The 14,453-nt window shown below is 36.0% G+C and overlaps 2 protein-coding genes across 5 annotated transcripts; one reads left to right on the top strand and one right to left on the bottom strand.

Moving 5' to 3' along the window:
* Positions 1–144: 144 nt before the first annotated feature.
* LOC127131298 (uncharacterized) lies at positions 145–1,712 on the top strand. The gene is made up of 3 exons (XM_051060227.1): positions 145–308; positions 381–844; positions 1,174–1,712. Exons 1-3 carry the CDS (start codon positions 145–147, stop codon positions 1,710–1,712), a joined length of 1,167 nt encoding a protein of 388 aa, XP_050916184.1.
* Positions 1,713–5,605: 3,893 nt separating this feature from the next.
* Positions 5,606–8,429, bottom strand: LOC127127713 (uncharacterized). 4 transcript variants are annotated; one of them, XM_051056969.1, is made up of 5 exons: positions 8,270–8,429; positions 7,840–7,922; positions 7,640–7,737; positions 6,796–7,112; positions 5,606–6,172 (listed from the first exon to the last, which is right to left on the bottom strand). In XM_051056969.1, the coding sequence occupies exons 2-5, from the start codon at positions 7,846–7,848 to the stop codon at positions 5,760–5,762; spliced, it is 837 nt and encodes a 278-aa protein (XP_050912926.1). In that variant the 5' UTR covers positions 7,849–7,922; positions 8,270–8,429; the 3' UTR covers positions 5,606–5,759. The 4 variants fall into 4 exon arrangements, with proteins under 4 accessions (XP_050912926.1, XP_050912929.1, XP_050912928.1 ...); XM_051056972.1 differs by having other exon boundaries at positions 7,840–7,935; positions 8,270–8,392; XM_051056971.1 differs by having other exon boundaries at positions 8,194–8,376.
* Between the last annotated feature and the right edge of the window lie 6,024 nt (positions 8,430–14,453).

Below are 14,453 nucleotides of genomic sequence, written 5' to 3' on the forward strand. Positions count from 1 at the left end.
TATTTTCATCATCTTCATCTTCATCAATTAACCTTTCTACCACCAAAATAACAACTTCCACCATTGATTCACCTTGAACAAGTTTTATCTTGTTCCAACATTTGGCATCAGGAGCTTTGGTTCTGATCCTATTCCGCTGCAATCATGTCCGTTTCAAACGATAAAATACCCACCAACCTTCCAATTCTTGATTCGAAGAACTACGACAAATGGTGCAAGCAAATGAAAGTCTTGTTCGATTATCAAGATGTGCTTTATGTGATTACCACCGGTGTTACTCCTCTTGTTGAAGAGGCTACTGCAGCCTAGCAAGCTACTCATAAAGAAGAGAAAAAGAAAGACTACAAAGCTCTCTTCTTGATACATTCTTGTGTCGATAGTGACAACTTTGAGAAAGTTGGTGATTGTGACTCGGCAAAGCAAGCTTGGGGGATTCTTGAGAAGGCTTATGCAGGGGCAGACAAGGTGAAGGTTGTGAGGTTACAAACTCACAAACGTCAATTCGAGTTACTTCAAATGGAAGAAAAGGAAACGGTCAACAATTATGTGACGCGTGTTACGCGTTTGGTGAATCAAATGAAGTCTTGCGGTGAAGCTATTTCGGAGCAGAATATTGTATCGAAAGTGTTGCGTTCTTTAACACCTAGATTCGATAACATTGTGGTTGCGATTGAAGAATCAAAGGACCTCAAGACTATGACCAAAGATGAGCTTCAAAGCTCATTGGAAGCTCATGAACAAAGGATGGATGAAAGAGGAAACAATAAGGCGAAAGCGGAAGTGGCTTTGCAAGCTCGTTTAAATGAAAAGAACAAGAGATCGAAAGAGAAATGGTCTTCTAGAAGTAAGAAGAATTTCCAGAATTTTGGTGGAAAAGATCCACAAAATTAAAAGGGGCTAAAGGGTGAAGGAAGCTCCAAAGAGGGTAATCAAAGCGCCTACAAACCACTCGACTAAAGTTCCATGAAGTGTTATAACTGTCAAAGGTTTGGGCATTTTTCGAGAGAATGTCGCTCAAAACGCAAGGAAAATGATGCGGATAAGGCTAAGGTAGCTAGGCAAGAAACGGATGATGAAAATACGCTTCTTGTGGTGATTACGAAGGAGAATAATGGCATGGACAGCAGTAGAAAGTTGCTGGACAGCAACTACTGCAGTACCGAAAAAGTGCAGAAAACGCGTTCGGAGAAAAACGCATTGTAACGGTTCGAGATGGAGTTCAAGGTAGTGATGAGTGGTACTTGGGTTCTGGTTGTTCGACTCATATGACTGGTAGAAAGGATTGGTTCGTGAAGATCAATCAAGTCACGCGAAGTAGAGTGAGATTCGCAGATAAGACGACTTTAGCGGCCGACGGTGTCGGTGATGTTTTGATCATGAGAAAGGATGGTGGTAATTCCTTGATCAAAGATGTATTGTATATTCCTGGAATCAAATGTAATCTTTTAAGTATTAGCCAATTGCTTGAAAGGAATTACACGATTCGCATGAAAAACAAGGTTTTGCGTGTTTTGGACCAAAACAGTATTTTGATCCTTAAGGCTCATATGGCTGCCAATAGAACTTTCAAGATTGAGTTGAAAGTTGTGGAGCATAGGTGCTTAGCTACTGCTGCAAGTCATGAAGAATGGTTATGGCACTACCGTCTCGGTCATCTCAACTTTCGAGACCTCGACGCGTTACATAGTGGTGTCCGGGCTACCACGGATTAATATTCCATCTGAAATATGTGATGAGTGTGTGCAAGGGAAGCAACACAAGAGTAATTTCAACAAGGATGCGGGTCATAGGACCAAGCATCGCCTTAAGGTGGTGTATTCCGATGTATGCGGACCAATGCAAGTCAATTCGTATGGAGGCAACCGATACTTCGTCACGTTTATTGATGATTTTAATAGGAAGCTATGGATTTATCTCATTAGGAGGAAGGATGAGGTGTTTGAAGTGTTCAAACGGTTCAAATCCATGGTTGAGCGACAAAGAGGTCACAAACTCAAAATTCTCAAAACCGACGGTGGAGGCAAATTTACTTCGGGTGAATTTAGGAGTTATTGTGATGACGAGGGTATAATGCGTGAGGTTGTACCACCTTATACGCCTCAGCAAAATGGTGTTGCCGAGAGGAAAAATCGGACGATTATGAACATGGTGCGTAACATGTTGAAAGTGAAGAATTTACCGAAAGAGCTTTAGGGTGAAGCCGTTTCTACTGTCGCCTATTTGGTGAATAGATGTCCTACAAAGAAGCTTGAAAAGGTTACTCCAGAAGAGGTATGGTCCGGATTCAAACCGAGTTTGAGTCATTTGCGTGTTTTCGGTTCGGTAGCGTTTCGACATATTCCGGGTCAACTTCGAAAGAAGTTAGATGACAAGGATGAAAAAATGTTGCTTGTTGGTTATCATCCTACCGGAGGCTACAAGTTGTTTGATATGAGTAGCAAGAAGATCGTGATTAGTCGAGACGAGATCGTGGATGAAATTCAGACTTTTGACAGCAGAATTTCTGCTATACCAGTCCAGGAAATTGATTCCCAGAAAGGGGAAATCGATTTCCAGCCCGAAATTGCACTTCCTGAAGCTACTGAGATTCGAAATGCAGGCCCAGAAATCGATTTACCACATGGGAAAATCGATTTCCTGGGAGGAAATTTGAATTTTCAGCTTGTTAATGATGTTGGACAGCAACCATTCGCAACGGAGAATGGTGAATCGAGTATACGACCAGCGAGGCAGAGAGGTATGCCTCAAAGACTCCGAGATTGTGAGGTATTCCGTGATAGTGATATCAATAACGATGGTGATCTCATTCATTTCGCTTTAATGGCCGAATCCGAACTGGTAGATACGGAGGAGGCATTAAGCGATCCAAAGTGGATGAATGCAATGAAGGAAGAGCTTGAATCGATTGAGAAAAACAATACTTGGATGTTGATTGACTTACCGAAAGGTAAAAAGGCAATTGGTGTGAAGTGGGTCTTCAAAGTGAAAGTGAATCCGAAAGGCGAGATAATCAAGCATAAGGCTCGATTAGTTGCAAAGGGATTTTTGCAAAAGGAAGGCATAGACTTTAATGAGGTATTTGCTCCGGTTGCTCGACATGAAACCATCCGGTTTGTTGTTGCGATAGCAAATAACAATAGTTGGCCGTTATATCAAATGGACGTCAAATCGGCATTTTTGAATGGTCCATTGGATGAGGAGGTGTATGTTGGACAGCCCCCTGGTTTTGTTGTTTAAAATCAAGAGGCAAGGGTCTACAAGTTGAGGAAGGCACTCTATGGTTTGAAACAAGCTCCAAGAGCTTGGAACAAACGCATAGATGGTTTTCTTAACGACATTGGTTTCAAAAAGTGTGTGTCCGAGTATGGTGTTTATGTGAAATCGGATGTAAGCGAAGGAGTAATCATATTTTGTCTATATGTGGATGATTTGTTGATTACCGAAAATTGTGAAAAGTACATTTCAAGCTTCAAAGAAGAGCTTATGAAGGAGTTTGAAATGAGTGACCTTAGATATGTGAAGTACTTCTTAGGCATAGAGTTCCAAAAGACAAAGTTGGGGCTGCTCATGCATCAAAGTAGGTATGCTTTGGAGATCTTAAAGAGATGTGATATGGAGCATTGTAATGCTGCCATAACTCCAGCCGAGGCACGGTCACAACTATCCAAAAGCGAGGAAGAGAAAGATGTGGATCCGACTCAATACCGGAGATTGATTGGATCATTGCGTTATTTGTGCAATTCGCGACCATATTTAACATTTAGTGTCGGTATTGCTAGTAGGTTCATGGAGAGGCCAAAGGTATCACACTTGACAGCGGTTAAGAGGTTCCTTCGTTATGTGAAAGGTACTCTTGACTGTGGAATTTTGTTTTCGGCAAGTGATACGGACAGAAGGTGCAATTTACTTGGATACGCCGACTCCAATTGGTGCGGAGATAAAGATGATCGAAAGTATACGGCTGGTTATGTCTTTATGTTCGGCGGACCACCAATCTTTTGGTGTTCCAAAAAGGAGCTGGTGATTGCTCTCTCTTCTTGCGAGACAGAGTACATTGCAGTGTCATTGTGTGCATGCCAAGCTTTGTGGCTTGTGAACTTACTGCGTGTGCTGGACAGCAACACGAGAGAAGTTGTTTTGTTGTTGGTGGACAATGTTTCAGCCATCAATCTTGCTAAAAATTCCATAGCACATGGGAGGAGCAAGCACATTGAGATGAGATTCCATTACTTGAGAGATTTAGTGAGTTCTGGACAGTTACGTTTGAGCTACTGCAGAAGTGAAGAACAAGTCGCGGACTTGTTGACGAAAGCGGTTGCGAATGATGTTTTCAAGCGACTCGTGGTGAGATTGGGCATGAAGAATATTGAGCATTTGACTTAAGGTGGTGTGTTGGATGATTAGAATAAGTCAAATGCAGTGTAATTGGTTTTTGAAGTGTTTTTGGAGAATAGCTTATTTGAGAAGCTATTTTGAAAGGCTTCTTGTTTGCTGCAGAAATAGCAATTTCTTGAAACCAAAACAGAAAAACAGTTTTGGATGCTTTGTTTAGTCAGTTTGTTTAGTGGTTTGTACACTATAAATAGACCTCAATTGTAATATTTGTGGTTAATACTTTCAGCTAATGTCATTCAATATTCTCATCTCAATTTTCTTATTTCTTTATTTTCATCATCTTCATCAATTAACCTTTCTACCACAATATAACAACTTCCACCATTGATTCATCTTGAACAAGTTTTATCTTGTTCCAACAAAAATAACAGTTGAACATGTTAAACTTCTGCTTTACACATCAAGCAACAGGTTTACACTGCTAGCAACCAGTTACTTGTGTATCAAGTCACCTTTGATTCAACTCACTATTAGTTGGTACTGATGCTATTCACTTACAATCATAGGTTGCAAATAGTTAGTAACAAGTTAGCTAGAAGCTTACATTCTTATCTATACCATGTTGTAACTAACTTCTCCATTAAGGCAAATCAATTCTTTTCACATTTTGCTTAATCTTCTTCTACTTTACCATGTTTTCTCTGGTTTTCATCTTACCATCTCCAACATGCTGAAGTTCACGACAACAGACAACAATGGACATGTTCATCAAACAAGCAGTTCATTCAAAACGATAACAACGAACAGTTTCAGGATACATGCACTTCGAAGGAGCTTAAAAAATCTATACAAGCATATAACAACACAAATATGCAGCCGCGCACTGAATACACCGCAGAAGTTTGCAGAGAGACATAGTTATTTTACATGGGAATGAAATTTTTTTATATAAAGTTTGCAGAAGTGTCTGCTACAATCTTCAGATATTTTATGTAAAATTACTATGTCTCTCTGCATCTTAAGTTATTTTTAATCACAATCAGATATTTTATGTTTATATGCTTCAAATCTAAAATTTTAGATAAAATATTCTCAAAGCCAAAACACGAGCAGGTGAATGAATGCCACTAAATAGAGATTTCTTACTATGTATCATCATGATGTAAAATTAATTCAGAACTTAGCCAATTTCAAATGCATGTACTCCATTTACACTACAAACTTCAAAGACGAACATTCGAAAAGAAGAAAAAAAGCTTCAAAGACAAAATAACAAAATGTAGGCATCCATACAACAGAAAGTGATTCAATTGTGTCTAAAATTAAATTTAATTCACCACAAACTCTAGTGAATTGTATACATAACTAATTGTTAATTAAATATAAGACGACACTTGAATATTCAATCACGCAAACAAATGTTGCTAACTCTGTGACACAGAAATCTGGCCATGTCTTTCCATGACTCTTCTAGTAGCAAGTGCTGCAGCTTCACTAGCCCGCATTGTACCAGTTGCCATTATAGCAGCAAACTCTTTTATAATCTCATCTTGAACCTTGTTGCGTGCATCCCCTAGAGGATCTACAACACCATTTGATACTGCTGCTGGCTTTCCAGAAGCTGGCACTGCATTTTCTGTCTTCTTAACCTCTTCTTTGCCTTTTACTTCCTTGTTAATGACCTTATTCTCTGTGGATGAGTTAGGTCCACTTGAGCTCTTTTTGGTGTTGACTGAGACAAAATTTGTAGCAGGATTCACTGTTGAAGGCCTAAATTGTGGTACTTGTGGAACTCCACCTGATTTTAATGTTGTCTCTAAATTTTGTATCATTGGCACTGTAAAATTGAAGAAATAGATTTAAGTAATGACAGTATTAGGAAAATCAAACATGCATGAACATTCAAAATTCATTCTATATACGGAGAAATGTAGTTTGAAAATAACTGCAAGTAAAGTGACAAAGAGTTAGCAGAAAAGCTAAGGATATGTTTGAGAACTTAAACACAGATAGACTAGTCATCTAGAGTGTGACTCAACTCATTTTCAAGCCATGTCTCAATGAATATAGAACTCTTCATAATTCTTATCCCACTAAGTGGAATCCACTATATAGATCAACTTCAGTCATGCTTTTATCCAAATTGTTAATCTCAAGTTCTTTTTTAATAACTTCTTACAATTGTTCTAGGTCTTACTCTACTTCTAAATCTTGGAACAGAAGCAATACAACATATAGATGAATGTGTTGATATGTCTAAGTTGTTTTAAACAGTTTCTACAAGTCTTAACGTTTTCAACAGTTAAATAGTTTCTACAAGTCCTTATCGTTTTGATTAAATGTATTTTGTTACCTATATCTATCAGAACATGATACCATATTAAAAGCATAACCATGTCTGCAAGAAGATGACAACTAAGAAGTTCAGATTTGAGTAAAATAATGCAGGTGATAACTTACACATGAGAGCACCCATTGGGCTATTCATAACTTCATTTGGGAGCTGAAGAATGTAATCTGGAATGGTACCACCAACCAAAAATTGTGCAACTTCATTGCTGAAGTTATTGCAATTGTGCGTAAGCAGACTATAGGTTTCAGCCAAGTAGCGCGGACTGATTTCCTGCAAATACATTTCAAAAACATCCTTTGGAACATGTGTAACACCTAAATCTACCACTTTAAGTGGAGTTCCATATGGTGTTGATCCAGCAGGACAATGTTGTATGCCACCACCATAGTAATACTCGTTTCCATAAACCACAACTCCTGTGTGCCTGAGGTATAGAACAATAACCCAAATTATAATTTTTCAATAGCCGCTATAGTAGTATGAGAATTTTAACAAACAGCAATTGTTTCGCAATACACATTTCCATACAAACTACAAGGTTTTGTCAAGTAAATCACTACCCGTACATTAAACTTGTTCCATTTTCCAAATTATTATCAATGTGACATGTTAGTATCAGTGTTGTGTACGTTCTTTGTGTCTACATAAGTGCTTTAGAGTTAAAAAAGCAATTCCATTCATTTGAAACAACAGGAAACAACATACATAAAACAATTCCCTAACCTATTATCCTAGAATACAACAAGAAGCCGTTACAGTGGTATCAGAAAGTGCCGATGCCGATACCATCACCATTATTCACAGTTCTTATGATAAAGAAAAAAATTAGGATTATCATAAAGTACCTATACTATTATTCACAAAAGCTTGAAGGCAACCCTTGACAACAACTAATCAAGTTATTAGAGCAAATCACTACGTTCTATACCAACAACAAATAGAAACACTCACCAAATGCCTTCAATAGCTTTCCCCAAAAACGACACTGAAAGCTGTCTAGCAAGTCCTTGGCTTAGATCATAAACATTTAAAGCAACCCTGTAACCCTCCTGCAACCAATTGCAGTGATAAATAAACACCATGGACGACAAGTGTGCAAATTCCCAAATAACGAACAAAAACAAAACTTGATTCAATGTAACATAACATACCTCAGCCATGTGGTGCAGTCCAATAAAAATTACTCAGCCACAGAAAAAACACTTGTAGAGAATTATAAATACTTCAACAGAACCTATCACAAAAACCTAACAGAATCAATAACCACGTGAGAAAAAAATTGAGTAAACATATTAAAAATATATTAAATTAACAATAACTATCTCCTATTGACAAACCCTCGAAATTTTCATCAAAATTGTCCCAAAACAATAAATTAACAAAGCAGATAATTACATAATTAAAACACATAATGGTATACGTAAGGCTAAATTGAGAACAAAAATCTAAAATTGGTTACATTAATGGATCTAATACAAAATTTGACAACCCCAATTAAAAACTACCTCTGAAAAAATCTCGAAAATCAGAGAAAATTCACAAACAACTAGAGGAAAAGGAAAATAAGTTAAGAGAGATTACAAGGAGAATAAAAGGGCAATGGAGTGACGAAGAAGATGAGGAAAAGTTCAAAACACGTTTGTGTGAAACAAGACAGAGCGGTGAGAGAGGAAGGTTCTTAAATATGGAGATCGAGATTTTCTAGAACCGTTTCAATTTTCGTTTTACTATTGCTTCTATCACCTTCTAGAATCTATCAACCATTGGATGATCGCCACGTGTTTTTCTTGTTTTTAATGTGAAAAGATTTGAGAAATTGCGGTAAATTAGTTTTACGAATGAGGGAATAGCGCACGTGTAAATTAATTTTAAACTCATAAAAATAGAACGAAGTAGTTACTTTTAAGAAAAATAAACTAAGATAGAAATACGTATTTCAGAGAAATCATATTCCTACATCCAAAATCATTTTCCTACCTCCAATTCATATATCTACGTCCTACCGTGAATAATAAAATATTATATATATATATATATATATATATATATATATATATATATATATATATATATATATATATATATATATATATATATATATATATATATAAATTATTAAAAAATATTAGTATAAAATTATGTGATTAATCAATTTCATAATTTCATTCATCAATTTTTTACATTGTATTTTAGTGACTGCTCAAAATTATTTTTAATATTTCAACGTTTATTAACTAATTTCATAACATCATTAACCAATTTTTCACTTTTTATTAATCAACTTTGATTTACTACTAAAAAATCATTTTTGATATCTGAGCATTTATTAATCAACTTTTTACATTTCATTAATCAATTTTGTTTACTATTAAAAAGTCTCCGTTCATGTATTGTGCACGGACACTGTTTACGGTATTGTTCACGCACATGTGCATTATTTATCTGACACTATTTATGTATTGTTCCCCGTACTTGTGAATAGTGTATACAGTATAGTGTATAAAGAGCTAAAAGATGAAAGATGATGCAATGTTTAATGTTTTAAGTAACATCAAAATTATATAATGAATTTCAAAATAGAGTTGATAATTCTCAAGTTAGTGAAACGCCATAAGAGAATCAATGAGATCAATGAGACAAAAAAAATTTGAATATCATTCCAGTTTTATTGTAGAATATTAAACAAAAAAATTTATTATTATTATTTTGAATTAATCTAACTTAATTCAAAAATACAATGTTACTAATTTGTGTATCTCATTAAATTTCATTATAAATTTGTATACAAATTTAATATATTTTGATGTTATTTTTAATTTTTCATATATATTAAAACTATTTTGAATATTTTTATTAATACAGTTATTTTTATCGAATAAAATGTAATTTGATAATATAATATAATAAGATAATTAACCGCCAATTTTTAGTTAAGAATATCATTTGTCATTTTGCATCTATCAGCTAGTGTAACAGTTAATTTATCAAACATTCAAATTAATTTATCAACTATCAATCATCAGCTATAAGCTATCAGCCATCAGCTACCAACTATCAGTCATCAGCTACCAACTATCAACTATCAGCTAGTTTTATCAAATAGAGCCTTAGAGTCTGTTTGATAAGACCTAAAAAAGAGCTTTTAACTTTTATTTATAACTTTTTAACCCACATTGATGAAAAAGTTATTTTTGATAATTGTCATTTACCTTTTAGGTATAATTAGTCCCAAGGTCATATAAGTTAATTTTTAGTTCCGCTTTAGTCCCTTAATAAAAATTTGTTACAGTTTGGTCTCGTAGTATTAGTTATGTTAGCAATGTTGGCCTCTTCAATTAGTTTAGCTGTGAAAACGTTTGTATTTGCTAACGTGGCGTGCCAACTTTGTAATGACTCATCAAAATTATTTATAAAAAAAAACATTATTTAAGGTTGTCTGTGTTAGAATTTAGGTTATGTTGAACATTTTTGTGTTTATTGTCTTCCTCAATCCCATCGTGTAAAAAAAAACCTCTTGTGATTACTTTCTTCCTCAATCCCATGGTGTAAAAAAAAACTCCTCTTGTGTTTACTTTCTTCCTCAATCCATTTCTAGGTTTTAAACTTCATTCTCTCCAATATCAAAGTTGTCAAGCAGTGCTCTTATTGGAACAACTGGATCGGTAATTCGTAGAAGCAAGATGAGGGAGTGTTTTTGCGAAAAAGAAAATGTCATTCGTAATGTGGGTGACATGAACAGTGTTAATTTTGGGGGGAAATTATAGGGTTATAGAAATTACAGGAATCATATGCATAAGGGATGAAATTATTTCAAATGGTTAGATGACGACATTATTAATGAAAGGGATCTGAAGATTCAAAAGCAAAAGAAGAAAGTGTACAAATTGAAGAATGAAATCAGTCAGACTAGAGGATTGTTGAAAGTGTCCATTGTGGTTGGAATATTGAGCTTAGTGTTGAATGTTGTATTTGTAACAATGTATTTTTAGGTTTGAATTTTATCAGTCTATGAATTTATCTGTCTTTTATGTGTATCTGTCATGAAATGTATATGTCAACATTGTTATGTATGTTGGTTGCATTTGGTGAACAAAAGCACATCTATGTAATGAGTTTATGAATGAAATGAAATTGTCATGATGTTATTAGTGAAATGTTACTTTTGTTTCCAATGAAAATATCAGAACAGATGTAATTTTGTGTAATGAGTTTATGAATTAAATGAATATTTCATTATGTTATTAATGACAATGTTGACATAACCATAATTTTGTTCATAGAACATAAGGTTGCATTATAAGTCATTACAAATGAATGCCTCAGAACATATCAGAACATAACCATACGTCATAACAATGTTGACAGATACATAATTTTGTAATTTTGTTTCTAATGAACACCTCTGTGAGCCATATAACCATAAGTCATAATAAAAGGTTGCTTTATAAATCATAACAAAAGGTTGCATTAGAAGTCATTACAAAAGCGGCATTATAAGCCATAAGTCGGAAACTACAAAATAGGCATTGTTAGCCATATGTTACAGAACACAACCAACAAACGTGGAATTACAAGACATGAGTCATAAACAAAAATAGGCATTGTAAGTCATATTTTATATAACATAACCAACAAAAGTGGTTAAGAACAAATCATAAGTATTAGGGTTGGCTAAGAACAGGTTTTAGGCCTTTTTTAAGTCTCCTTTTCTTTTTGGGTGGTTGTTGAGTTGAACCTCCAGTTGGTGTTGGATGACTTGAAGCAGCAGGCAGTGATGGCCCATATAACCTCATTCATGTCTCATGCATATTCATCATCATTCATTTGTGGTTAACATTGACTAACAAACATCATGAATTCAAGGTTTATGGATAACAAAGCAGGTTTAGATTAGAAATTATGGGTATTGATCATCCTGCAGGTTGCAACCCAAATTCTTGGTCTTGAGGAATCTTTTTGCTCGGCCTCCGAGCATGAACTGGGCTTCTAAACCCTAGTTGTGGGCCCATGGTTCGATTTTATGGTCATGTTCGTGTATTAAGTCAAGTCATTTTCATTTAATCGGTCAATTCCTTTCATTTTATACATAAAATATTCATTACATGCAAAAAAGGGTGCAAAGAAGGTGTAATACATTGCAAAAACTCATTTTTGGAAGTTTTAGCCCTATGAGTCGACTCATGACTCTGCGCAAAACCCTCGGGTCCGAACAGGTCGACCCAAAGGTCGACTCAATTCTGGGAAACTTGAGTGAGTCAACTCACTCACCCTTCACGTCGACTCATTCACCTTTTTCTTTGAACCTTGTTCCCTCGGGTCGGAACAGGTCGACTCCCAGGTCGACTCAATTCTGGGAAATCCTGATTGAGTCGACTCATTCACTCCTTGCATCGACTCATTTCCAATTTTCCTTTCAATCATTTCGCCGCGGGTCCGAACAAGTCGACTCCCAGGTCGGCTCAACCCTGGGAAAAATTCTATTTGAGTCGACTCATTCCCTATTTGAGTCGACTCATTCCCTATTTGAGTCGACTCATAGCTTGTTTCGTAGGATTTTTGCACTACTAATGTGAGAAGGGAACTTTTGGGTTGAAGCATGATCCTTTATCATTGAATTTATCCAAGGCTTTCTGTCCAAGACGAGTATGCACACCTGCATGAACACTAGGAGAACCGTGAGCATCCGACAACACTCCAAGGTTCATTACTTCATCAAGCTTCAACCATATGCATTGTGAACACATTAATTCTGCAGCAAACCAAGTGCAGCAGATTCACAAACATTTGAACCTGCACAAGCAGAACAAAACCCAAAATCACTCTTGCATAACATAACCATAAAATGAGTAACATACAGCTGTAAGTCATCCACACCTAAATCAAATAAATAGCATGTCATTAGCCAACATCAAAGCTTAATTTCATTCAAGTCCTCACCTGCAATAGCCAGTCATAAACCCCCATTTCCACTAAATTAACCAATTAACTAACTTCCAACTCAGTGAGTTAACTACCTAAACTCACTGAGTTCATCCCAACTAACTTCAGACCTCATTTAACTAACTTCAAGCCTAACTCTAAGCCTCATTAATCCCAAGCCTAATCTCTATAAATTCTCATCTTCACCATCATTTGAAGTCTTCACTTCTCAACACTCAACCTTTTGCAACCTTTTTGCTTTCATCACCTTCAATTCTCTGCGATCTTTCTCTGAACCCTCTCCCTCTCACACTCAAAGCTCAATTTCCAAAACTCCATTGAAACTTTACATTGAAGCTTCAAGAAGAGTGAGCTCAACCTCATTACACTACAGTATTTTTTCGAAGAAGAAGAGTTGGAAAACAAGCTTATCAGAATGAAGCAAAGGCAATATCTTACCTATTTGTACAAGTGATTTTCCGTCTTCATCTTCTCCGATCAACACTTGCCGGAGAAAATCTCAGCTTCGGAGGTAGGTTCATTTTTCACTATTTTCATTACATTTGTGTTGCTATGATGAACCTTGCATTATGTTGTTGCAAACCTCTATCATGAAAAGCTTCGAATCTTGCTCATGGAGGAGTATCATAGATCTGAATTTTAGGGATTCTTGGGGATTTGGTCTCAGATGTTGCATTTAGGCCATAAATTAGAGAGTTTGGAGTTTAGATCCTTATTCAGGAGATGGAGACGAAGATAGGGGTGTTTCCGCTTTTCATTTCCGGTAGCCACCACCGCCGGAAGCGATTTCAGGTGCGGTGGCCCACAGCGGAGCTCTGGCGCCGACGGTTTGAGTTGTTATGGAGAAGGCGCAATGCATATTCAAAATTCGGTTGGCTTGTTCCAAACTAGCCCCCCAATCTGTGGGCTTATTTCTGTTTGGGCTTGTCATACTACAAGCCCAATGCAGAATCCTCTCACTCCATTTTCTCTACTGCACCCCCTGGATGAAAAGAACTTGTTCATCATTGGGCTTTGGCAACTGAAGCCTATGCATTTGGACTCTGTTTTGCTCTCTTTTTCCTACACACATAAACCAGGCCTGCATCCTCTGTTTTGCAAAGGCCCTCCTATTTTATTTGCTTTTTGTTTTCATGTTATTTGTTGATTAGATTAATTTTGATTGTTAGAATTTAGGTTAATTAAACCAATTAGGAATTCACCTAGAATTTTCATAATTAGATTTTTAGATTCGATAAAAATTGACAAAAGACAGTTTTACCCTTTAGGGGTAATTTTGGACATTTTTCACTATAATCACATGCTCCTTTAGGAATAGAATTTAAGTTAGAATTTTAATCCCAAAGTCCTAACAATAACATGTTCCCTTAGGAATCGTAGCATAGACTTTTAGTCAAACTTTTGACTAACCATGACATGATCCCTTATGATAGTTTCTAACAATTCTAACCATTAGATTAGATTCAAACCTAGTTCCAATCAAATCAAACCCATGATTAAATTGATAAAAAGCAATTTTGATTAATTAAATACTTTGAACTTGTATAATCCCACAGTCTAATTTGAGTGACCAAAAGATCCTTGGTCACTTAATAAGACTTTTTCTCTAAGTTGTGGAACGCGAGGTCTCAAGTCAAATTTCTCAGTCAAGGCATCCTCAATCATATCAAGCAGCGAATTATACAAATGCTTCAAAGGTGGAAAAGTACAAGATCTTGTTAAATCAAAGTTGGAATTGTGTGGCATGAGCCTTAAGCAATAGAGAAGGAATGGGACAGGAGAATTCCTACCCCCATTCTGAATATCTTTGGGTATGGGACGAATG

This window comes from Lathyrus oleraceus, chromosome 3 (genome assembly GCF_024323335.1).
Source record: "Lathyrus oleraceus cultivar Zhongwan6 chromosome 3, CAAS_Psat_ZW6_1.0, whole genome shotgun sequence".
NCBI classification, from domain to species: Eukaryota; Viridiplantae; Streptophyta; class Magnoliopsida; order Fabales; family Fabaceae; genus Lathyrus; species Lathyrus oleraceus.